The sequence below is a fragment of the Rhinoraja longicauda genome, chromosome 14, assembly GCF_053455715.1.
Source record: "Rhinoraja longicauda isolate Sanriku21f chromosome 14, sRhiLon1.1, whole genome shotgun sequence".
Taxonomy (NCBI): Eukaryota; Metazoa; Chordata; class Chondrichthyes; order Rajiformes; family Arhynchobatidae; genus Rhinoraja; species Rhinoraja longicauda.
In genome coordinates this window covers 3,602,607-3,621,540 of record NC_135966.1, presented here as the reverse complement: position 1 = coordinate 3,621,540, position 18,934 = coordinate 3,602,607, and the positions used below count along the sequence as shown (strand labels likewise).

At 47.4% G+C, this 18,934-nt stretch overlaps 1 protein-coding gene across 11 annotated transcripts in view; it reads right to left on the bottom strand.

Annotated features, from left to right (window-relative positions):
- Nucleotides 1-18,934, bottom strand: part of LOC144600001 (teneurin-2-like) — a 1,473,402-nt gene that overhangs the window by 129,037 nt on the left and 1,325,431 nt on the right. For 9 of the 11 annotated variants that reach the window (XM_078411299.1, XM_078411301.1, XM_078411304.1 and 6 more), the window contains 2 exons: nucleotides 11,227-11,328; nucleotides 3,002-3,196 (listed from right to left, as the gene is read on the bottom strand). The exons of 1 other annotated variant lie outside the window; for it this stretch is intronic. In XM_078411299.1, coding sequence (XP_078267425.1) covers nucleotides 3,002-3,196; nucleotides 11,227-11,328 — 297 coding nt within the window. The remainder of the gene's footprint in view (nucleotides 1-3,001; nucleotides 3,197-11,226; nucleotides 11,329-18,934) is intronic. One more of the 11 variants, XM_078411306.1, reaches the window with a different exon arrangement.

The window sequence follows — 18,934 nt, the reverse complement described above, 5'->3', positions numbered from 1 at the left end:
GTCAGCGGGTCAGGCAGCATCTCTGGAGAGAAGGAATGGGTGACGTTTCGGGTCGAGACCCTTCTTTGGACTCCACCCGACCCAAAACGTCACCTCTTCTTTCTCTCCAGAGATGCTGCCTGACCGCCCGCTGAGTTACTCCAGCATTTTGTGTCTATCTTCGGTGTAGACCAGCATCTTATCGAAACGTATAAGATTATTATGGGTTTGGAAACGTTAGAGGCAGGAAACATGTTCCCAATAATAATAATAATAATACATTTTATTTATATAGCGCTTTTCATATACTCAAAGACGCTTTACAGAGATTTTGAGAACATAGGGAAATTAATAAATAGATAAATAAGTAAATAAATAAATGAACAGAGAAAGGAGACAGTAGGTGAGGTGACCTTCAGTGGTTGAAGGCAGTGCTGAACAGGTGAGACTGCAGCGATGTTTTGAATGTGGTGAGTGTGGGGGAGTCTCTAACGGTTTGGGGTAGTGAGTTCCATAGGGTGGGAGCAGCGATGGAGAAAGCCCTGTCCCCCCAGGATCTGAGTTTAGTCCGGATGTGGGGGGATAGGAGATTGGCAGCGGCAGAGCGGAGGGTGCAGGTGGGAGTGTGCCTGTGGAGGAGGTCGGTCAGGTAGGATGGGGCCAGGTTATGGAGGGCTTTGTAGGTTATGAGGAGGATTTTGTACTGGATTCTCTGGGGGATGGGGAGCCAGTGGAGTTTATAAAGGACGGGGGTGATATGGTCACGGATCGAGGTGTGTGTGAGTAGACGGGCAGCGGAGTTTTGAATGTATTGAAGTTTATTGATGATTTTTGAGGGTGCGCCATAGAGGAGGCTGTTGCAGTAGTCCAGACGGGAGGTGATGAAGGCGTGGATGAGGGTTTCTGCAGCTGTGGAGGAGAGGGATGGACGGAGACGGGCAATGTTTTTGAGGTGGAAGAAGGCTGTCTTTGTGATGTGTTTGATGTGTTTGTCGAAGGAGAGGGTTTGATCAAGGATGATTCCAAGATTCCGGATGTGAGGTGAGGTGGATACTGGGAGACCATCAATGTTGAGGATGAAGTTTTGGGTGGATTTGGTGAGCATTTTTGGACCAATGATGATGATTTCAGATTTGTTGCAATTGAGTTTGAGGAAGTTTGATTGAAGCCAAGATTTTATTTCAGTAATGCAGTTTGTCAGTGTAGAGTGTGTGGTGGAGGAGATTGACTTGGTGGAGATGAGGAGCTGGATATCATCGGCGAAGCAGTGGAAGTTGAGACCATGACGGCGGATTAATTGACCAAGGGGGAACAGGTAGAGGATGAAGAGGAGGGGGCCAAGGACTGAGCCTTGGGGGACACCTTGGGGGAGGGGAGCGGTGGGGGATTTACAGTTGTTAATGGAGATGAACTGGTGTCTGTCAGAGAGGTAAGATTTAAACCAGGATAGGGCTGTGCCGGTGATGTTAAGGGAGGTTTCAAGTCGGGTGAGGAGAATGGAGTGATTTATGGTGTCAAAGGCGGCGCTGAGGTCAAGTAGGATGAGGATGTTGAGGTTGCCAGCGTCGGAGGAGAGGAGAATGTCGTTTGTGATTTTGAGGAGCGCAGTTTCAGTACAGTGGTTTGAGCGGAATCCAGATTGGAAAGTTTCATACAGGTTATTGGTAGAGAGGTGGTATTTGAGTTGGGAAGCTACAGCATGTTCCAAAACTTTGGACAGAAAGGGTAGGTTGGAGATTGGTCTGAAGTTGTTTGGGGTGTCAGGGTTTAGACCAGGTTTTTTCAGAATGGGGGTGACAGCAGCGATTTTGAGGGATGGCGGGACGATGCCAGTGGACAGGGAGGAGTTTATTGTTGCAGTGATAAGTGGAGAGAGAGCAGGAAGGCAGGCCTTGACAAAGCTGGAGGGGATGGGGTCCAGGGAGCAGGTGGTAGTTTTTATTCCTGTGAAGAGGTCAGAGAGGTCGGTGGTGGAGATTGGGGAGAACTGAGGCAGGGGCTGACAGGATAAGGGGGGGCAGGTGGTTTGAGGGGGAGCAGGTGCGTTGGTGGTTAAGGTGCTGTAGATGTTGTCTATTTTACTTTGGAAGAATGAAAGGAAAGTGGTGCATTTGTCAACTGTGAATGATTGGGAGATGGGGTCCAGGGGGCTGAGGAGTTTGTTTATTGTAGAGAAGAGTGTTTTGGGGTTTCCGGAGCCAGAGTGAATTATTTGAGAGTAGTAGGTGGAGTGGGCATGGGAGAGGGCATCTTTATAGTGCTGTATGTGGTCTTTGTAGGCTTGGGAGTGAATTGTGAGACCTGTTTTGTTGCGGAGTCTTTCAAGTTGACGGGAGTTGGGGGAGTCCAGAACAAGGGGCCACAGTTTAAGAATAAGGGGTAGACCATTTAGAACGGAGTTGAGGAAAAACTTTTTCAGTCAGAGAGTTGTGAATCTGTGGAATTCTCTGCCTCAGAAGGCAGTGGAGGCCAATTCTCTGAATGCATTCAAGAGAGAGCTAGATAGAGCTCTTAAGGATAGCGGTTTATTCACAAAATGCTGGAGTAACTCAGCAGGTCAGGCAGCATCTCGGGAGAGAAGGAATGGGTGACGTTTCGGGTCGAGACCCTTCTTCAGGATAGCGGAGTCAGGGGGTATGGGGAGAAGGCAGGAACGAGGTACTGATTGAGAATGATCAGCCATGATCACATTGAATGGCGGTGCTGGCTCGAAGGGCCGAATGGCCTATTCTTGCACCTATTGTCTATTGTCTATTGTCTATCTGCAGTTGCTACCTGCACAGTCCAGTCTGCAGTCTCCAAAGACATCAAGTCAAGTTTATTTGTCACATACACATACACGATGTGCAGTGAAATGCATACATGCAGGCGTTGTAGCCTAATTGGCTTCGGTATAATTGCAAATTGTCCCTGGTGCGTGTAGGACAGTGTTAAGCGTGCGGGGATCGCTGGTCGGCGCGGACCCGGTGGGCCGAAGGGCCTGTTTACGTGCAGCATCACTAAAATAATTTGAATTGTTTACCTTCCTCGCAGTCCTCCCCCTTGAATCCGGCGGAGCAGACGCAGGTGCCGGAGGTACATGTCCCACAGCCGCTGCAGGCTGGGTCGATGCACTGCCCCATCGGCACGTCACACTCCGCTCCCTTCCACCCGCTGTAGCACATACAGTTGCCCTTGGCGTACTGGCCGTTGCCACTGCACAGGACGGGGCATGCGGCTGGACACACGTCGTGTGGCAGGAGGTGACGGAGACGAGGCAGAAACAGGCAGACAAAGACAAAGAGAAGTGAGTGGCTTCCACCTGCCCTAGCCACGTAACTCACGTACGTCGTGAAATACATACTCAAACAACAATTATATTGTGAGAATAGACACCAAATGCTGGAGTAACAGCGGGTCGGTGGATATCTCTAAGGCAGATTATAGATATATTCTTGATCAGTGCGGGTGTCAGGGGTTATGGGGAGAAGGCAGGAGAATGGGGTAGGAGGGAGAGACAGATCAGCCATGATTGAATGGCGGAGTAGACTTGATGGGCTGAATGGCCTAATTCTACTCCTATTCCTTGTGACCTTATGACAGGCAACATCTCTGGAGAAAAGGAATAGGTGACGTCTTCAGGTTGAGACCCTTCTTCAGACTGAGAGTCAGGGGAGAGGGAAATCAGAGGTGCATGCTCTGCTTTGTTCTGTACCTTCCCACACTGTACATCTAGCTTCCCAAAACGTCACCTATCGACGTTCTCCAGAGATGCTGCCTGACCCGCTGAGTTACTCCAGCACTCTGTGTCTATCTTCAGCATAAACCAACATCTGCAGTTCCATCTAACACATTACACCGTGAGCTTAAATACTAAAACATGACATTCAAAATTAATAGCATGTATGAAGGAGCTACTGTCTCTACTATGATGGAGTCATTTCCATGGGCTTAACTTTGACAAATGACAAATTTCTTTGAATTTAGAGTTCAGAGCTTGCAGATACAGAATGGAAGCAGAGACACATCGGCCCACAGAATCCGTGCCGACCTTCAATCTCTCGTTCAGCCACTAAGTTCTCCTTGGTCATCTACTGCTGGCTCAGAATTGTTCTGGCCTTTTCCTACCTCCAGTTCCCTCCCCTTTACTTTCAATCTGAAGAAGGGTTCCGACCCGAAACGTCATCCTTTCTTTTCCTCCAGAGATGCTGCCTGACCCGCTGAGTTACTCCAGCACTCTGTGAAACGTCACCTATCCATGTTCTCCACAGATGCTGCCTGACCCGCTATGTTGAAAGACTGGAGCGACTAGGCTTGTATACACTAGAATTTAGAAGGATGAGAGGGGACCTTATCGAAACATATAAGATTATTAAGGGGTTGGACACGTTAGAGGCAGGAAACATCTTCCAAATGTTGGGGGAGTCCAGAACCAGGGGTCACAGTTTTAGAATAAGGTGTAGGCCATTTAGAACGGAGATGAGGAAAAACTTTTTCAGTCAGAGAGTTGTAAATTTATGGAATTCTCTGCCTCAGAAGGCAGTAGAGGCCAATTCTCTGGATGCATTCAAGAGAGAGCTAGGTAGAGCTCTTAAGGATAGCGGAGTCAGGGGGTATGGGGAGAAGGCAGGAACGGGGTACTGATTGAGAATGATCAGCCATGATCATTGAATGGTGCTGACTCGAAGGGCCGAATGGCCTCCTCCTGCACCTATTGTCCATTGTCTATAAACCTGCACGTTTTTGGAGTGTGAGAAGAATCCAGAGCACCCGGAGAAAACCCACGCAGGTCACGGGCGGGGAGAACGTACAAACTCCGTACAGACAGCACCCATAGTCAGGATGGAACCCGGGTCTCTTGCGCTGTGAGGCAGCAACTCTATCGCTGCACCACCGTGCCGCCCTTAAAAAACAAAACTTATTGTTTGTTGTTGAAGGCAGCATTGGGTGTTAGTTAATGAGGGCGATCGGAGGTTAGAATTAAAACCTGTGCCTCGGATTTTACACAGGCCATTTAATCTGTGGCGCCAAGGTTACGTCTCATTGTAAATGGAGGGTGGCGGTGAATGGCAGGTGCCACAATTCCAAGTGATTCGATGCTAATTCCAGTCAGAGTTTGAGGGAAACGATCGCGGTCAGAGTGACACGGTTTTGAATTCAAAGGCGCAGGACAATATAATTACAGTGCCTTTGTTTCGATCTGGAGTGAGTGCTCATTTACAGTGAGAAAGAATCAATTCTTTCTGTTTGAAGGGTACATTCCAAACGTGCCAAAGGGGTGAATATTTTTCTTGCGCGTGAACCCATGGTGGACCTGCAAAGCTGCATGGCATTATTTCATTAGAAAATATGCAACGTTCAAAATTATTTTCCCATGGAGATGACGTCAGAACATATAACACCAAGTTGCAATTATTGGGAATAGGTGTTACTAAAAATAAGTGGGTTGCTTCCACCATCAAACGGTGTTCGCTACCAATTCCAATTGGACACTTTGTCTAAAATATAAGCAATGTATTTGCGTTAGATTTGACGCTTCAGATGGCCATTACAACCAGTCATTTTTGTTTTTTGCTGACTGCCGCAGTCTAAGAATAAAGGGGAGGCCATTTAAAACTGAGATGAGGAAAAACTTTTCCACCCAGAGAGTTGTGAATCTGTGGAATTCTCTGCCACAGAGGGCAGTGGAGGCCAATTCACTGGATGAATTTAAAAGAGAGAGTTACATAGAGCTCTAGGGGCTAGTGGAATCAAGGGATATGGGGAGAAGGCCGGCACGGGTTACTGATTGTGGAGGGTCAGCCATGATCACAATGAATGGCGGTGCTGGCTCGAAGGGCCGAATGGCCTCTTGCTGCACCTATTTTCTATGTTTCTATGTTTCTATGACCTGGTGCCTTATTGAACTTCATTGCGAGGGGGGAGGGGGAATATTATGTCTGTCTTTCAAAGCAGTTTTATTGTCAAAATGGGGCATTTCTAACCTCAAATGTAAAGCTGCACCAAGCACTGCCAGTTTGGGCATGACACAACTTGAGTGGAACCCACATGAATAGCCAAGCCCAACCCTCGTGCTCCCAATGCCCACACTTGTAGTTTAGACATGGGGATACATCGCGGAAACCGGCCCTTCGGCCCACTGAGCCCGTGCCGACCAGCGATCATCGCTCACACTAGCACCATCCTACACACCAGGGACCATTTACAATTCTTACCCAAGCCAATTAACCCACAAACCTGTACGTCTTTGGAACATGAAAGGAAACCGGAGCACCCGGAGAAAACCCACGCAGGCAGCGCCCCTAGTCAGGATCGAACCTGGGTCATCGGAGAGGTACTACAGCAACTCTCCCGCTGCACCCATTGACGAATGACCCATTGACCCTCTCCCTACCCTCCTGTGCCCCACCCAGCTTGCTCCACAATGGCAGGCAGAGTGGAGGATTGACCTGTGACTTTGTTGGGTAAGGTCGGCCAATTTCTTTTGCACACGTGATATTGAACATTGAGCTTAAAAGGTTTATACGTGATAGGAGCAGAATTAGGCCGTTCGGCCCATCAAGTCCTCTCTGCCATTCAATAATGGCTGATCTATCTCTCCCTCCCAACCCCATTCTCTTGCCTTCTCCCCATCACCCCCGACACCCGTACTAGTCAAGAAAAATGTTTGACTTTGGCTATCCTTGCATCATGGGGGAAATTGGGACTGGCTTAGACAAGGGATCCTTGTCGGCATGGCTGAGATGGGTCGAAGGGCCTGATGTCATGCTGTACGACTCGAAAGGCACCAATCAAAGAGGCTTCTCCAGCATAAGTGCTGGAGGGCGGCACGGTGGCGCGGCGGTAGAGTTGCTGCCTCACAGCGTTGGAGACGCAGGTTCGATCCCGACTACGGGTGCCGTCTGTACGGAGTTTGTACGTTCTCCCCGTGACCTGCATGGGTTTTCTCCGAGATCTCCGGTTTCCTCCCTCACTCCAAAGACGTGCAGGTTTATAGGTTATTTGGCTTGGTATAAAGGTAAAATTGTCCCCAGTGTGTGTAGGATAGCGTTAGTGTGCGGGGATCGCTGGTCGGCGCGGACTCGGTGGGCCGAGGGGCCTGTTTCCGCGGTGTATCTCTAAACTAAACTAATCACAAGGAAGAGAGGTTTCCCAGGTGTGAGTGACGATGGTCCTCATGAACATTGGGGGTGGGGGCGGGGTTGGGGGTGGGGGCAGGGGTGGGGGCGGGAGGGGTGGCGGGGGCAGGGGGCGGGGGGCAGGGCGGGCGTTGTACTGAAGGAAGTGGCAAACCCAACAACATGCCATTAATCCGCTGTGAACTACAATTGATTTCGTGAAAAGCAAATCGGATTTTTTTCGTAAACTGAACCAAAGGCGGCTGAAGTGAGTTAAAAACATGACAGGTGACCCTGGGGAGATCAACAGATTCAAACACACAGCTGTTTAATTAAACTTTCAGTGAAGTTGTGCGGACGTTTTTTCCCACAGGTTTGGCCCATGATTGATGTGCATAATAATTTTATTCCCCTCTAAGTGAGCTGAATTGCAATGACATTTCGGTGGTGCCACCTCTTTCATTTACAAAGACGTGTCACCGTACAATTGCTTTCTCTTTGTTACATCTGTTGACGGTCTGTACAAAACGCAGTGGGCCAAGTGCTCAAAGGACACAGAGTGCTGGAGTAACTCAGCGGGTCGGGCACCATCTCTGGAGAACATGGATAGGTGACGTTTCACAGAGTGCTGGAGTAACTCAGCGGGTCAGGCAGCATCTCTGGAGAACATGGATAGGTGAAGTTTCGGTTCGCATCCTTCTTAAGACAGAAGAAGGGTCCAGAAATGAAACGACTCCTATCCATGTTCTCCAGAGATGCTGCCTGACCCACTGAGTTACTCCAGCACTTTGTGTCCTTTTGTGTGAACCAGCATTAGCTGTTAGTTTAGTTTAGTTTAGAGATACAGTGTGGAAACAGGCCCTTCGGCCGACCGGGTCCACGCCGACCCGTGATCCCCGCGCACTAACACTATCCTACACACTTGGGACAATTTACAATCTTTATCGAAGCCAATGAACCTACACAACTGCACATAGAAACATAGAAACATAGAAAATAGGTGCAGGAGTAGGCCATTCGGCCCTTCGAGCCTGCACCGCCATTCAATATGATCATGGCTGAACATCCAGCTCAGTAGCCTGTACCTGCCTTCTCTCCATACCCCCTGATCCCTTTAGCCACAAGGGCCACATCTAACTCCCTCTTAAATATAGCCAATGAACTGGCCTCAACTCCCTTCTGTGGCAGAGAATTCCACAGACTCACCACTCTCTGTGTGAAGAAATGTTTTCTCATCTCGGTCCTAAAAGACTTCACCCTTATCCTTAAGCTGTGACCCCTGGTTCTGGACTCCCCCAACATCGGGAACAATCTTCCCGCAACTAGCCTCTCCAACCCCTTAAGAATTTTATATGTTTCAATAGGAACCCCCCTCAGTCTTCTAAATTCCAGCGAGTACAAGCCCAGTCTATCCAGTCTTTCTTCATATGAAAGTCCTGCCATCTTTGGAGTGTGGGAGGAAACCGGAGCAGCCAGGGAAAACCCACGGGGAGAACATACAAACTCATCTAGGCGGCACCCAAGTCAAGAACGAACCCAGGTGATCGCTGGTCGGCATGGACTCGGTGGACCGAAGGGCTTGTTTCCACGCTGTGTCTCTAAAGACAACATGGACATGTCCTCCAGTGATGCTGCCTGTCCCGCTGAGTTACTCCAGCAATTTGTGCCTTATCGTGCAAGATGCTGCTCGCTCTGTGTCTCGTGTAAGCGGGGAGATGGGTAGGGTGGGAGTTTGGATATGATAATCAGCAGCCTCCTGACCAGTCGATTGTACTAGTGAGGATGTACCATTCACCGAGTGCTCGTTAACAAGTGGGTGTTGCCGGGATGGAGGGGGGTGGGGGGGGGGGGGTGGGGGGGGGGGGGTGAGGGGGTGGAGTGGGGGGAGTGAGGGGTGGATTCAGTGGAGACAAGGTACAGTTGTGCCAAAGTAGGTCCATTCAACATGGGAAATGCGTGACCACAAATAATATCAAGGCAAATAATACAAAAAAGAAAAACCTACCCTTGTGCTTAAACTTAGAAAAATGTCGTCGTCCTTGAGTAGCCATAAACAAACATGAATGCACAACACAAATAAAACAGCAACTCAGCACGAGAACCAATATCTGAATAGATGAAGCTTTAAACACATCTATCTGCACCTGGGAACAGCTTTACCGGGCAATGGAGATATTTCTGCCTCCAAAGTCGTGCAGTTATTCATTGGAAAGTTTGGGTTTTGGCCAAATGATTGATTTTAGATTTTTAGATTTAGATTTAGAGTTACAGCGCGGAAACAGGCCCTTCGGCCCACCGAGTCCGCGCCGCCCAGCGATCCCCGCACATTAACACTATCCTACACACACTAGGGACAATTTTTTTACATTTACCCAGTCAATTAACCTACAAACCTGCACGTCTTTGGAGTGTGGGAGGAAACCGAAGATCTCGGAGAAAACCCACGCAGGTCACGGGGAGAACGTACAAACTCCGTACAGACGGCGCCCGTAGTCAGGATCGAACCTGAGTCTCCGGCGCTGCATTGGCCACTGTATATGGCTCGATTGTAATCACGTGCAGTCTTTCCGCGGACTGGTTAGCACGCAACAAAAGCTTTTCACTGTACCTCGGTACACGTGACAATAAACTAAACTGTACAAAGTTCTGCAACAATTTTCCACTGCAGTTGGTTAGTTAGTTACAGTCCAATACTTACACTTGTATAAAAGCATAAACATTTTGACAAACCTAATTCTTAATTTTTCAGAGGGTAGAAGTTTTATAAATTGCAGAGAAAAATATATTTAAATATATTATCCCCACATGTAAATTAATATCGTTACTTCAAACGACACAAAAGCAACATGACATTAATAATTCGAAGGGCCGAATGGCCTCCTCCTGCACCTATTTTTCTACGTTTCTAGGTTTCTATAATTGGAGTTTACTTTTTGAGTTGGCATGTCCAGTGCAAAAGATCTTGCTATCGCCTGGTAAGATTTGGGTGCAAAGATTAGAAGCATATATAGAATTTCACCGTAAAACTTTAGTTCAAATGTCTCTCCTCACCAGTCAATTCTATGGTGCCTGCAAGGATGGTGGCTATATCAGTGCAGACTTCAAAGATAGAAATTAATCTGTGGTGAATAGTTCATCTTCTAACCCTGCATTACTTCATTACAGAAGGCTATGGAGGCCAAGTCAGTGGATATGTTTAAGGCTGAGATAGAGAGATACTTGATTCGGTGTCAGAGGTTATGGGGAGAAGGCAGGAGAATGGGGTTAGGAGGGAGAGATAGATCAGCCATGATTGAATGGCAGAGTAGACTCGATGGGCCGAATGGCCTAATTCTGCTCCTTTCACTTATGACCTTATGTTTTAGTTTTAGTTTGAGTTTATTTTATTGTCACATGTACCGAGGTACAGTGAAAAGCTTTTGTCTTGCGCAAACATACCCTATGAACTTGCCCTATCCCAAAAAAAGACTTCAGCTCCCGAAGCAACTTTAGACAGATCAATCTCATCGATAGTGGGAGAAGGGTCTCATAGGTTTTGGGGAGAAGGCGGGAGAACGGGGTTGAGAGGGAGAGATAGGTCAGCCATGATGGAATGGCAGAGTAGACTCGATGGGCCAGGTGGCCTAATTCTGCTCCTAGAACTTCTGAACTTTATTTCACCATGGAATTTTCAACAGATCAATACAATCAACAGGGATTTTATTGGTTGTGAATTATTTCTCTTACTTGCAAGATTTGTCTGAGAAGTTTTAATCAGGAGCTCCACACAACTTCAAGTTACCACAAACAAAATGGAGCGTGAAAATAAATATTTTACCTAACATCATCTCTCAAATATAGTTCCACTTTACCAATCTCAAAATTGAATAGATTCCACCACAGATGCAGCAGATAGACACAAAATGCTGGAGTAACTCAGCGGGCCAGGCAGGATCTCTGGAGAGAAGGAAAGGGTGACGTTTCAGGGTCGAGACCCTCCTTCACCCGAAACGTCACCCATTCCATCTCTCCAGAGATGCTGCCTGTCCCGCTGAGTGACTCCAGCATCTTGTGACTACCTTCGGTAAAAAACCAGCATCTGCTGTTCCCACACATATGCATCAGAGTGGAAGGGTTTGGTCTTCATTTACAAGGAAGAATCAAATGGTACCTTTTGAGCAGTCAGCTCCATGGAATCCCGCGAAACAGTGACACACTCCGGACACACATTCTCCGTTACCATGGCAATTGTGTGGACATTCCTGCACAGAATCTGACAATATCACAAAGAATGGTTAGTCAACAAATTTCTACCTCAGTGAATCTTCCAACTTTGCAATGAAATTTTCAATGCCATTTTCATTCAGAGTGTAAAAATGGACACAAAGTAACTCAGCATCTCTGGAGAACATGGATAGGTGACGTTTCACAGAGTGCTGGAGTAACTCAGCGGGTCAGGCAGCATCTGTGGAGAACATAGATAGGTGACTTTTTCAGTCAGAGAGTTGTAAATCTGTGGAATTCTCTTCCTCAGAAGGCAGTGGAGGCCAATTCTCTGAATGCATTCAAGAGAGAGCTAGATAGAGCTCTTAAGGATAGCGGAGTCAGGGGGTATGGGGAGAAGGCAGGAACGGGGTACTGATTGAGAATGATCAGCCATGATCACATTGAATGGTGGTGCTGGCTCAAAGGGCCGAATGGCCTCCTCCTGCACCTATTGTCTATTGTCTTTTCGCTGTCTGGTTAGCACGCAACAAAAGGCTTTCTACTGTACCTTACACTGTACATGCGACAATACACTAAACTATTATGCTCAGAGTAAGGAAAGAAAACAATTGTTTCTCTTTTACTTTCTTTATTTTGCAGCATTCTGATCAGAACCCATGAGCAGATAGACACAAAATGCTGGAGTAACTCAGCGGGACAGGCAGCATCTCAGGAGAGAAGGAATGGGTGACGTTTCGGGTCGAGACCCTTCTTCAGACTGACCACATACAACCTGCCCTCCCATGGTCTCCGTCCAACCGATCTAATCTTCAAGTAAATGGTCTGAAAAATTGTGGGGTGCACGGTGGCGCAGCGGTAGAGTTGCTGCCTTACGGCGCCTACAGCGCCAGAGACTCGGGTTCAATCCCGACTACGGGTGCTGTCTGTTCGGAGTTTGTACGTTCTCCCCGTGACCCATGTGGGTTTTCTCCGAGATCTTTGGCTTCCTCCCACACTCCAAAGACGTACAGGTCTGTAGATTAATTGGCTTGGTAAAAATCGAAAAAAGAATTGTCCCTAGTGTGTGTAGGGTGGTGTCAGTGAGCGGGGATCGCTGGTCAGTGCGGACTTGGTGGGCCGAAGGGCTTGGTTGCACATTGATTCTCTCAGCTAAACTAAACTAAAATTTCTCCTTGTGGTGCCAAGATAATTAAGCTGGAGTCCACAACATCTTACTCGTTTTACAGTTTACATTATTCAGTCTTCATCAGCTACTTTCCACAGACACACGTAGAAGGAGACATCTTCTCCCTTCTACCAAGAGGCTCAAGACTTGGCACCTAAACGTGGAGCAAAAATAGTCAACATTCCCTTCACACAACCTGAACAAACTGAGCTGGAACTAAGAAACATCACTGGCCAACCGTCCCATCTGACATCTCCATTTCCAACAAGTTTGTGGTATTTGAGTGAAGATGTCAAACCAAGGACAGAGCAGAGAGCTGGATAATAACAGTCTACTTAGCTCATCAAATCTGTTCCTTCTACTGACCACATACAACTCCCACCAACTGGTCTAATCTCCAAGAGAACGCTCTGCAACATTTCTCCCCGTGGCTCCACGATGAATAATCTAAAATCCAGAATATTTTACTGGTTTTACAGTTCACATTATTCAGTCTTAATCAGCCACTTTGCACAGATAATATCTCCATGATCTGTGCAGTACTTGAATCATCATACTGAGTGCATGCATTGATCACTTTGTTTTATTTATCTTTCAAACATTCATTTCCATTCTCTGCCAGATACTTCACAATTAGCAGAGAAATTCACACTGGGTCTGGAGTCAGGTTCTAGAAGTGTGAGCCTGAATGCTAATGGACTACTGAACGCCAGTTCCAGGTTTCTCATTCTCGTTTTACTTTAGTTCAGTTTAGAGACACAGAATGGAAACAGGCCCTTCGGCCCACCGAGCCCGCGCCGACCAGCGATCCCCGCACATTAACACCATCCTACACATATAAGGGACATAGAAACATAGAAAATAGGTGCAGGAGTAGGCCATTCGGCCCTTCGAGCCTGCACCGCCATTCAATATGATCATGGCTGATCATCCAACTCAGTATCCTGTACCTGCCTTCTCTCCATACCCCCTGATCCCTTTAGCCACAAGGGCCACATCTAACTCCCTCTTAAATATAGCCAATGAACTGGCCTCAACTACCTTCTGTGGCAGAGAATTCCACAGATTCACCACTCTCTGTGTGAAAAAAAACGTTCTCATCTCGGTCCTAAAAGACTTCCCCCTTATCCTTAAACTGTGACCCCTTGGCTTGGTGTACGTGTACAATTTACACGTACACCCAGCCAATTAACCTACAAACCTGCACGTCTCTGGAGAGCGGGAGGAAACCGAACATCTCGGGGGGGAAACCCACGCAGGTCACGGGGAGAACGTATAAACTCCACACAGACAGCACCCGTGGTCGGGATCGAACCCGGGTCTCCGGCACTGCAAGCGCTGTAAGGCAGCAAATCTACCGCTGCGCCACCGTGACGCCTGTGCCTTTTTCCATCTTCTCTTCAAGTCGTGAGTTGAGTGAGTCGAGTTTATAGCCATGTGTTCCGAGGTACAGTGGAAAGCATTTGTCTCGTATAAGATTATTAAGGGTTTGGACACGTTAGAGGAAGTAAACATGTTCCCAATGTTGGGGGAGTCCAGAACCAGGGGCCACAGTTTAAGAATAAGGGGTAGGCCATTTAGAACGGAGATGAGGAAAAACTTTTTCAGTCAGAGAGTTGTGAATCTGTGGAATTCTCTGCCTCAGAAGGCAGTGGAGGCCAATTCTCTGAATGCATTCAAGAGAGAGCTAGATAGAGCTCTTAAGGATAGCGGAGTCAGGGGGTATGGGGAGAAGGCAGGAACGGTGTACTGATTGAGAATGATCAGCCATGATCACATTGAATGGCGGTGCTGGCTCGAAGGGCCGAATGGCCTCCTCCTGCACCTATTGTCTATTGTCTATTGTCTATTGTTGCGTGCTGACCAGTCAGCGGAAGGACAATACTTGCATGATTACAAATGAGTAGGGCATCACTTGAAAGGAGAACCGGACAAGACAATCGTTTGTCCAAGCTCTCCGTACAGCTAATACCCTCTTATCCCAGCGGCATTCCGGTAAACCTCTTGTCCACCGCCTCCAAAACCTCCACATCCTCCCTGCCGTGGGACGACCAGAACTGCACGCACTACTCCAAATGGTAGTCTAACCAAAGACTTATAAAGGTGCAACATGACTTCCTGACACGTGTACTCAATGCCCCCACCTATGAAAGGAAGAATGCCATACGTATTCCTGATCCACCTACTAGTTTAGTTTAGTTTAGATTAGTTCAGTTTATTGTCACTTGTACCAAGGTACAGGGAAAAGATTTTAGTTGCGTGCTATCCAGTCAACAGAAAGACATGATTACAATCGAGCCGTTCACGGTGTACAGATACAGAATAAAGGGAATATTGTATAAAGCAAGGTTCATTCCAGTAAAGTCCGATTAAAGATAGTCCGAGGGTCTCCAATGAGGTAGATGGTAACTCTGGACTGCTTTCTAGATGTTGATCGGATGGTTCAGTTGCTTGAATCATCCAATCCACAACTTGATAGTGTGTGGTCACTGTCAGGGAGATATTGGCTTGCACCCCAAGATCCCTCTGTACATCAGTCTGAAGAAGGGTCTCGACCCGAAACATCACCCATTCCTTCTCTCCCGAGATGCTGCCTGACCTGCTGAGTTATTCCAGCACTCTGTGTCTCCCTCTGTACATTAATGCTTTATGGGTCCTGTTATTAACTGTATACTTTCCTCTTGGATTCGACCCCTCAAAGTGCAACAAAGTGTGTACAAAATCATGAGAGGAACTGATCGGGTAGATGCACAGAGTCTCTTGCCCAGAGTAGGGGTATCGAGGACTAGAGACACAGGTTAAAGGTGAAGGGGAAAAGATTTAACAGGAATCTGAGGGGTAACCTTTTCACACAAAGGGTGGTGGGTGCATGGAACAAGCTGCCAGAGGAGGTAGTTGAGGCTGGGACTATCCCATTGCTTAAGAAACAGTTAGACAGGTACATGGATAGGACAGGTTTGGAGGGATATGGACCAAGCGTAGGCAGGTGGGACGTGTAGATGGGACATTGTTGGCCAGTGTGGGCAAGTTGGGCCGAAGGGCCTGTTTCCACACTGTATCACTCTATGACCTCACATTAGTCTGGTCTAAACTCCATGAACAGACCCAGCTTGCCACTGAAGTGGGACTGACTATGGTCTCATCCTTGTCTATGTTAGGGCTAAAGGGGTTAAGTTGGGAGGGAATGACTGTTTAAAATGCGTTTATGGGAGCCAGAATGGACTAGATGGGCCGAGAGGCTTCTTACCGTAATGTAGTGAGTTGACAGGTTATAAATAAACAATTAAAATCTCTAATGTCATGAAATATTTACGTGAGGGAATTATCACAGGCAATCTTACAATTTTGTTTCCACGTCCGATTGTTTGTTCAGCAGTAATTACGGCTTAGTGGACCATTAAAGATTCACTTACACCTCCTGTAAGTTAACATAAGAGTTTCAGAGTGCCTTATTTGAGTCAGACCAGTTTACAAGAAGCTTAACGATTCCCTGTGATTCTGCAGTTCTGGTTTATAGGAAGGATGTTTAGCTTTAGGGTTGAGAGGGAAAGGTAGATAGATGAGCCATGACTGAATGGCAGAGTGGACTGGATGGGCCAAATGGCCTAATTCTGCTCCTATGGCTTATGAACTTATCCTTGTCCCATATTGGAGGCAGGGTGTAGACCTTAGACTTTAGAGATACGGCGCGGAAACAAGCCCTAGATGATGTTTGGGGTTGGAATTTCTCCTGAAGAGTTGCATTCAAGAGAGAGCTAGATAGAGCTCAAGGATAGCGGAATCAGGGGGTACGGGGAGAAGGCAGGAACGGGGTACTGATTGAGAATGATCAGCCATGATCACATTGGATGGCGGTGCTGGCTCGAAGGGCCGAATGGCCTCCTCCTGCACCTATTGTCTATTGTCCATTGTCTATTGAATGGTTCCTTCTTCTTCCTGAAGGGTCTGAAGAAGGGCCTTGACCAGGAAACGTCACCCATTCCATTCCTCCAAAGATGCTGCCTGACCCGCTGAGTTACTCCGGCACTCTGTGTCAATCTTTTGCGCTAACCACCGATTGATTTGGTTACTATCTTCACCCATTTTGTTCCCTTTGTCCCCTTTGAAGAAGCTTCCCAACCCGAAACAGCCCCTGTCCAGATCCTCCTGAGATGCTGCCTGGCCCGTTGAGTTACTCCAGCATTTTGTGTCTTGTGTTGTCAGGATGTGCCGTGAGGAAAATCGTCCACCTATTCCTGACGGGGGTGAAATGGTGGAGATATACCTATTCCAAGAAATGATTAGAACCTGCCTCCAATTTGACATAAGCATAAGTTCAAAAGTGATAGGAGCAGATTTAAGCCACTCAGCCCAACAGGTCTACTCTACCCTTCAATCATGGCTGATCTATCTCTCCCTCCCAACCCCATTCTCCTGCCTTCTCCCCATAATCCCAAACACCCGGACTAATCAAGAATCTGTCAATCTCCACCTTAAAATTACCCAAATGAGTTGGCCTCCACAGCCGTCTGTGGCAAAGAATTCCACAGATTCACCACCCTCTGACTAAAGAAATTCCTCCCCATCTTCTTTCTTTAATTCTGAGGCTGTACCCTCTGGTTCTAGACTCTCCCACTAGTGGAAACATCCTCTCCACATTCATTCTATCCAGGATTTTCGCTATTTGGTAAGTTTCAATGGGATTCCCCCCCTCATCCTTCCAAACTCCAGCGAGTACAGGCCCAGTGCCAACAAACGCTCATCATACATTAACCCAATTATCATTCTTGTTAACCTCCACTGGAGCCTCCCCAAGGCCAACACATCCCTCCTCATATGCGGGCCCCAAAACAGCTCACAAGACACCAAACGTAGGCTGGCCAGCACCTTGTAAAACCACAGCACTGTAATTGTCGCCAGTAACAATAGACAATAGACAATAGGTGCAGGAGGAGGCCATTCGGCCCTTCGAGCCAGCACCGCCATTCAATGTGATCATGGCTGATCATTCTCAATCAGTACCCCATTCCTGCCTTCTCCCCGTACCCCCTGACTCCGCTATCCTTAAGAGCTCTATCTAGCTCTCTCTTGAATGCATTCAGAGAATTGTCCTCCACTGCCTTCTGAGGCAGAGAATTCCACAGATTCACAACTCTCTGGCTGAAAAAGTTTTTCCTCATCTCAGTTCTAAATGGCCTACCCCTTATTCTTAAACTGTGGCCCCTTGTTCTGGACTCCCCCAATGTTGGGAACATGTTTCCTGCCTCTAACGTGTCCAACCCCTTAATAATCTTATACGTTTCGATAAGATCTCCTCTCATCCTTCTAAATTCCAGTGTATACAACCCTAGTCGCTCCTGCCTTTTAACATATGATAGTCCCGCCATTCCGGGAATTAACCTAGTAAACCTACGCTGCCAACAAGACCATGTTCGTGTGGAGTCAGAACCTCTAGATTTCTGATGGGGGGGTGAGAAACGTATATAATTATGAAAGGACTGGACAAGCTAGATGCAGGAAAAATGTTCCCAATGTTGGGGGAGTCCAGAACCAGGGGCCGCACAGTCGAAGAATAAAGGGGAGGCCATTTAAAACTGAGGCGAGAAAAAAAAAATCACCCAAAGAGTTGTGAATTTGTGGAATTCTCTGCCACAGAGGGCAGTGGAAGCCGATTCACTGGATACATTTAAAAGAGAGTTAGATAGAGCTCTGTGGGCCAGTGGAATCAAGGGATATGGGGAGAAGGCAGGCACGGGTTACTGATTGTGGATGATCAGCCATGATCACAATGAATGGCGGCGCTGGCTCAAAGGGCCAAATGGCCTCTTCCTGCACCTATTTGCATGTGATACAAAGCTGGGTGGCATATGTGAGCTGTGAGGAAGATGCTATGAGGTTGCAGGGTGACTTGGACAGGTTGTGTGAGTGGGCGGATGCAGTTTAATGTGGATAAGTGTGAGGTTATCCACTTTGGTGGTAAGAATAAGAAGGCAGATTATTATCAGAATGGTGTCAAGTTAGGAAAAGGGGACGTACAACGAGATCTTGGTGTCCTAGTGCATCAGTCACTGAAAGGAAGCATGCAGGTACAGCAGGCAGTGAAGAAAGCCAATGGAATGTTTGCCTTCATAACAAGAGAAGTTGAGTATAGGAGCAAAGAGGTCCTTCTGCAGTTGTACAGGGACCTAGTGAGACCACACCTGGAGTACTGGGTGCTGTTTTGGTCTCCAAATTTGAGGAAGGATATTCTTGCTATTGAGGGCGTGCAGCGTAGGTTTACTAGGTTAATTCCCGGAATGGCGGGACTGTCGTATGTTGAAAGACTGGAGCGACTAGACTTGTATACACTGGAATTTGGAAGGATGAGAGGGGATCTTATCAAAACATATAAGATTATTAAGGGGTTGGACAAGTTAGAGGCAGGAAACATGTTCCCAATGTTGGGGGAGTCCAGAACCAGGGGCCACAGTTTAAGAATAAGGTGTAGGCCATTTAGAATGGAGATGAG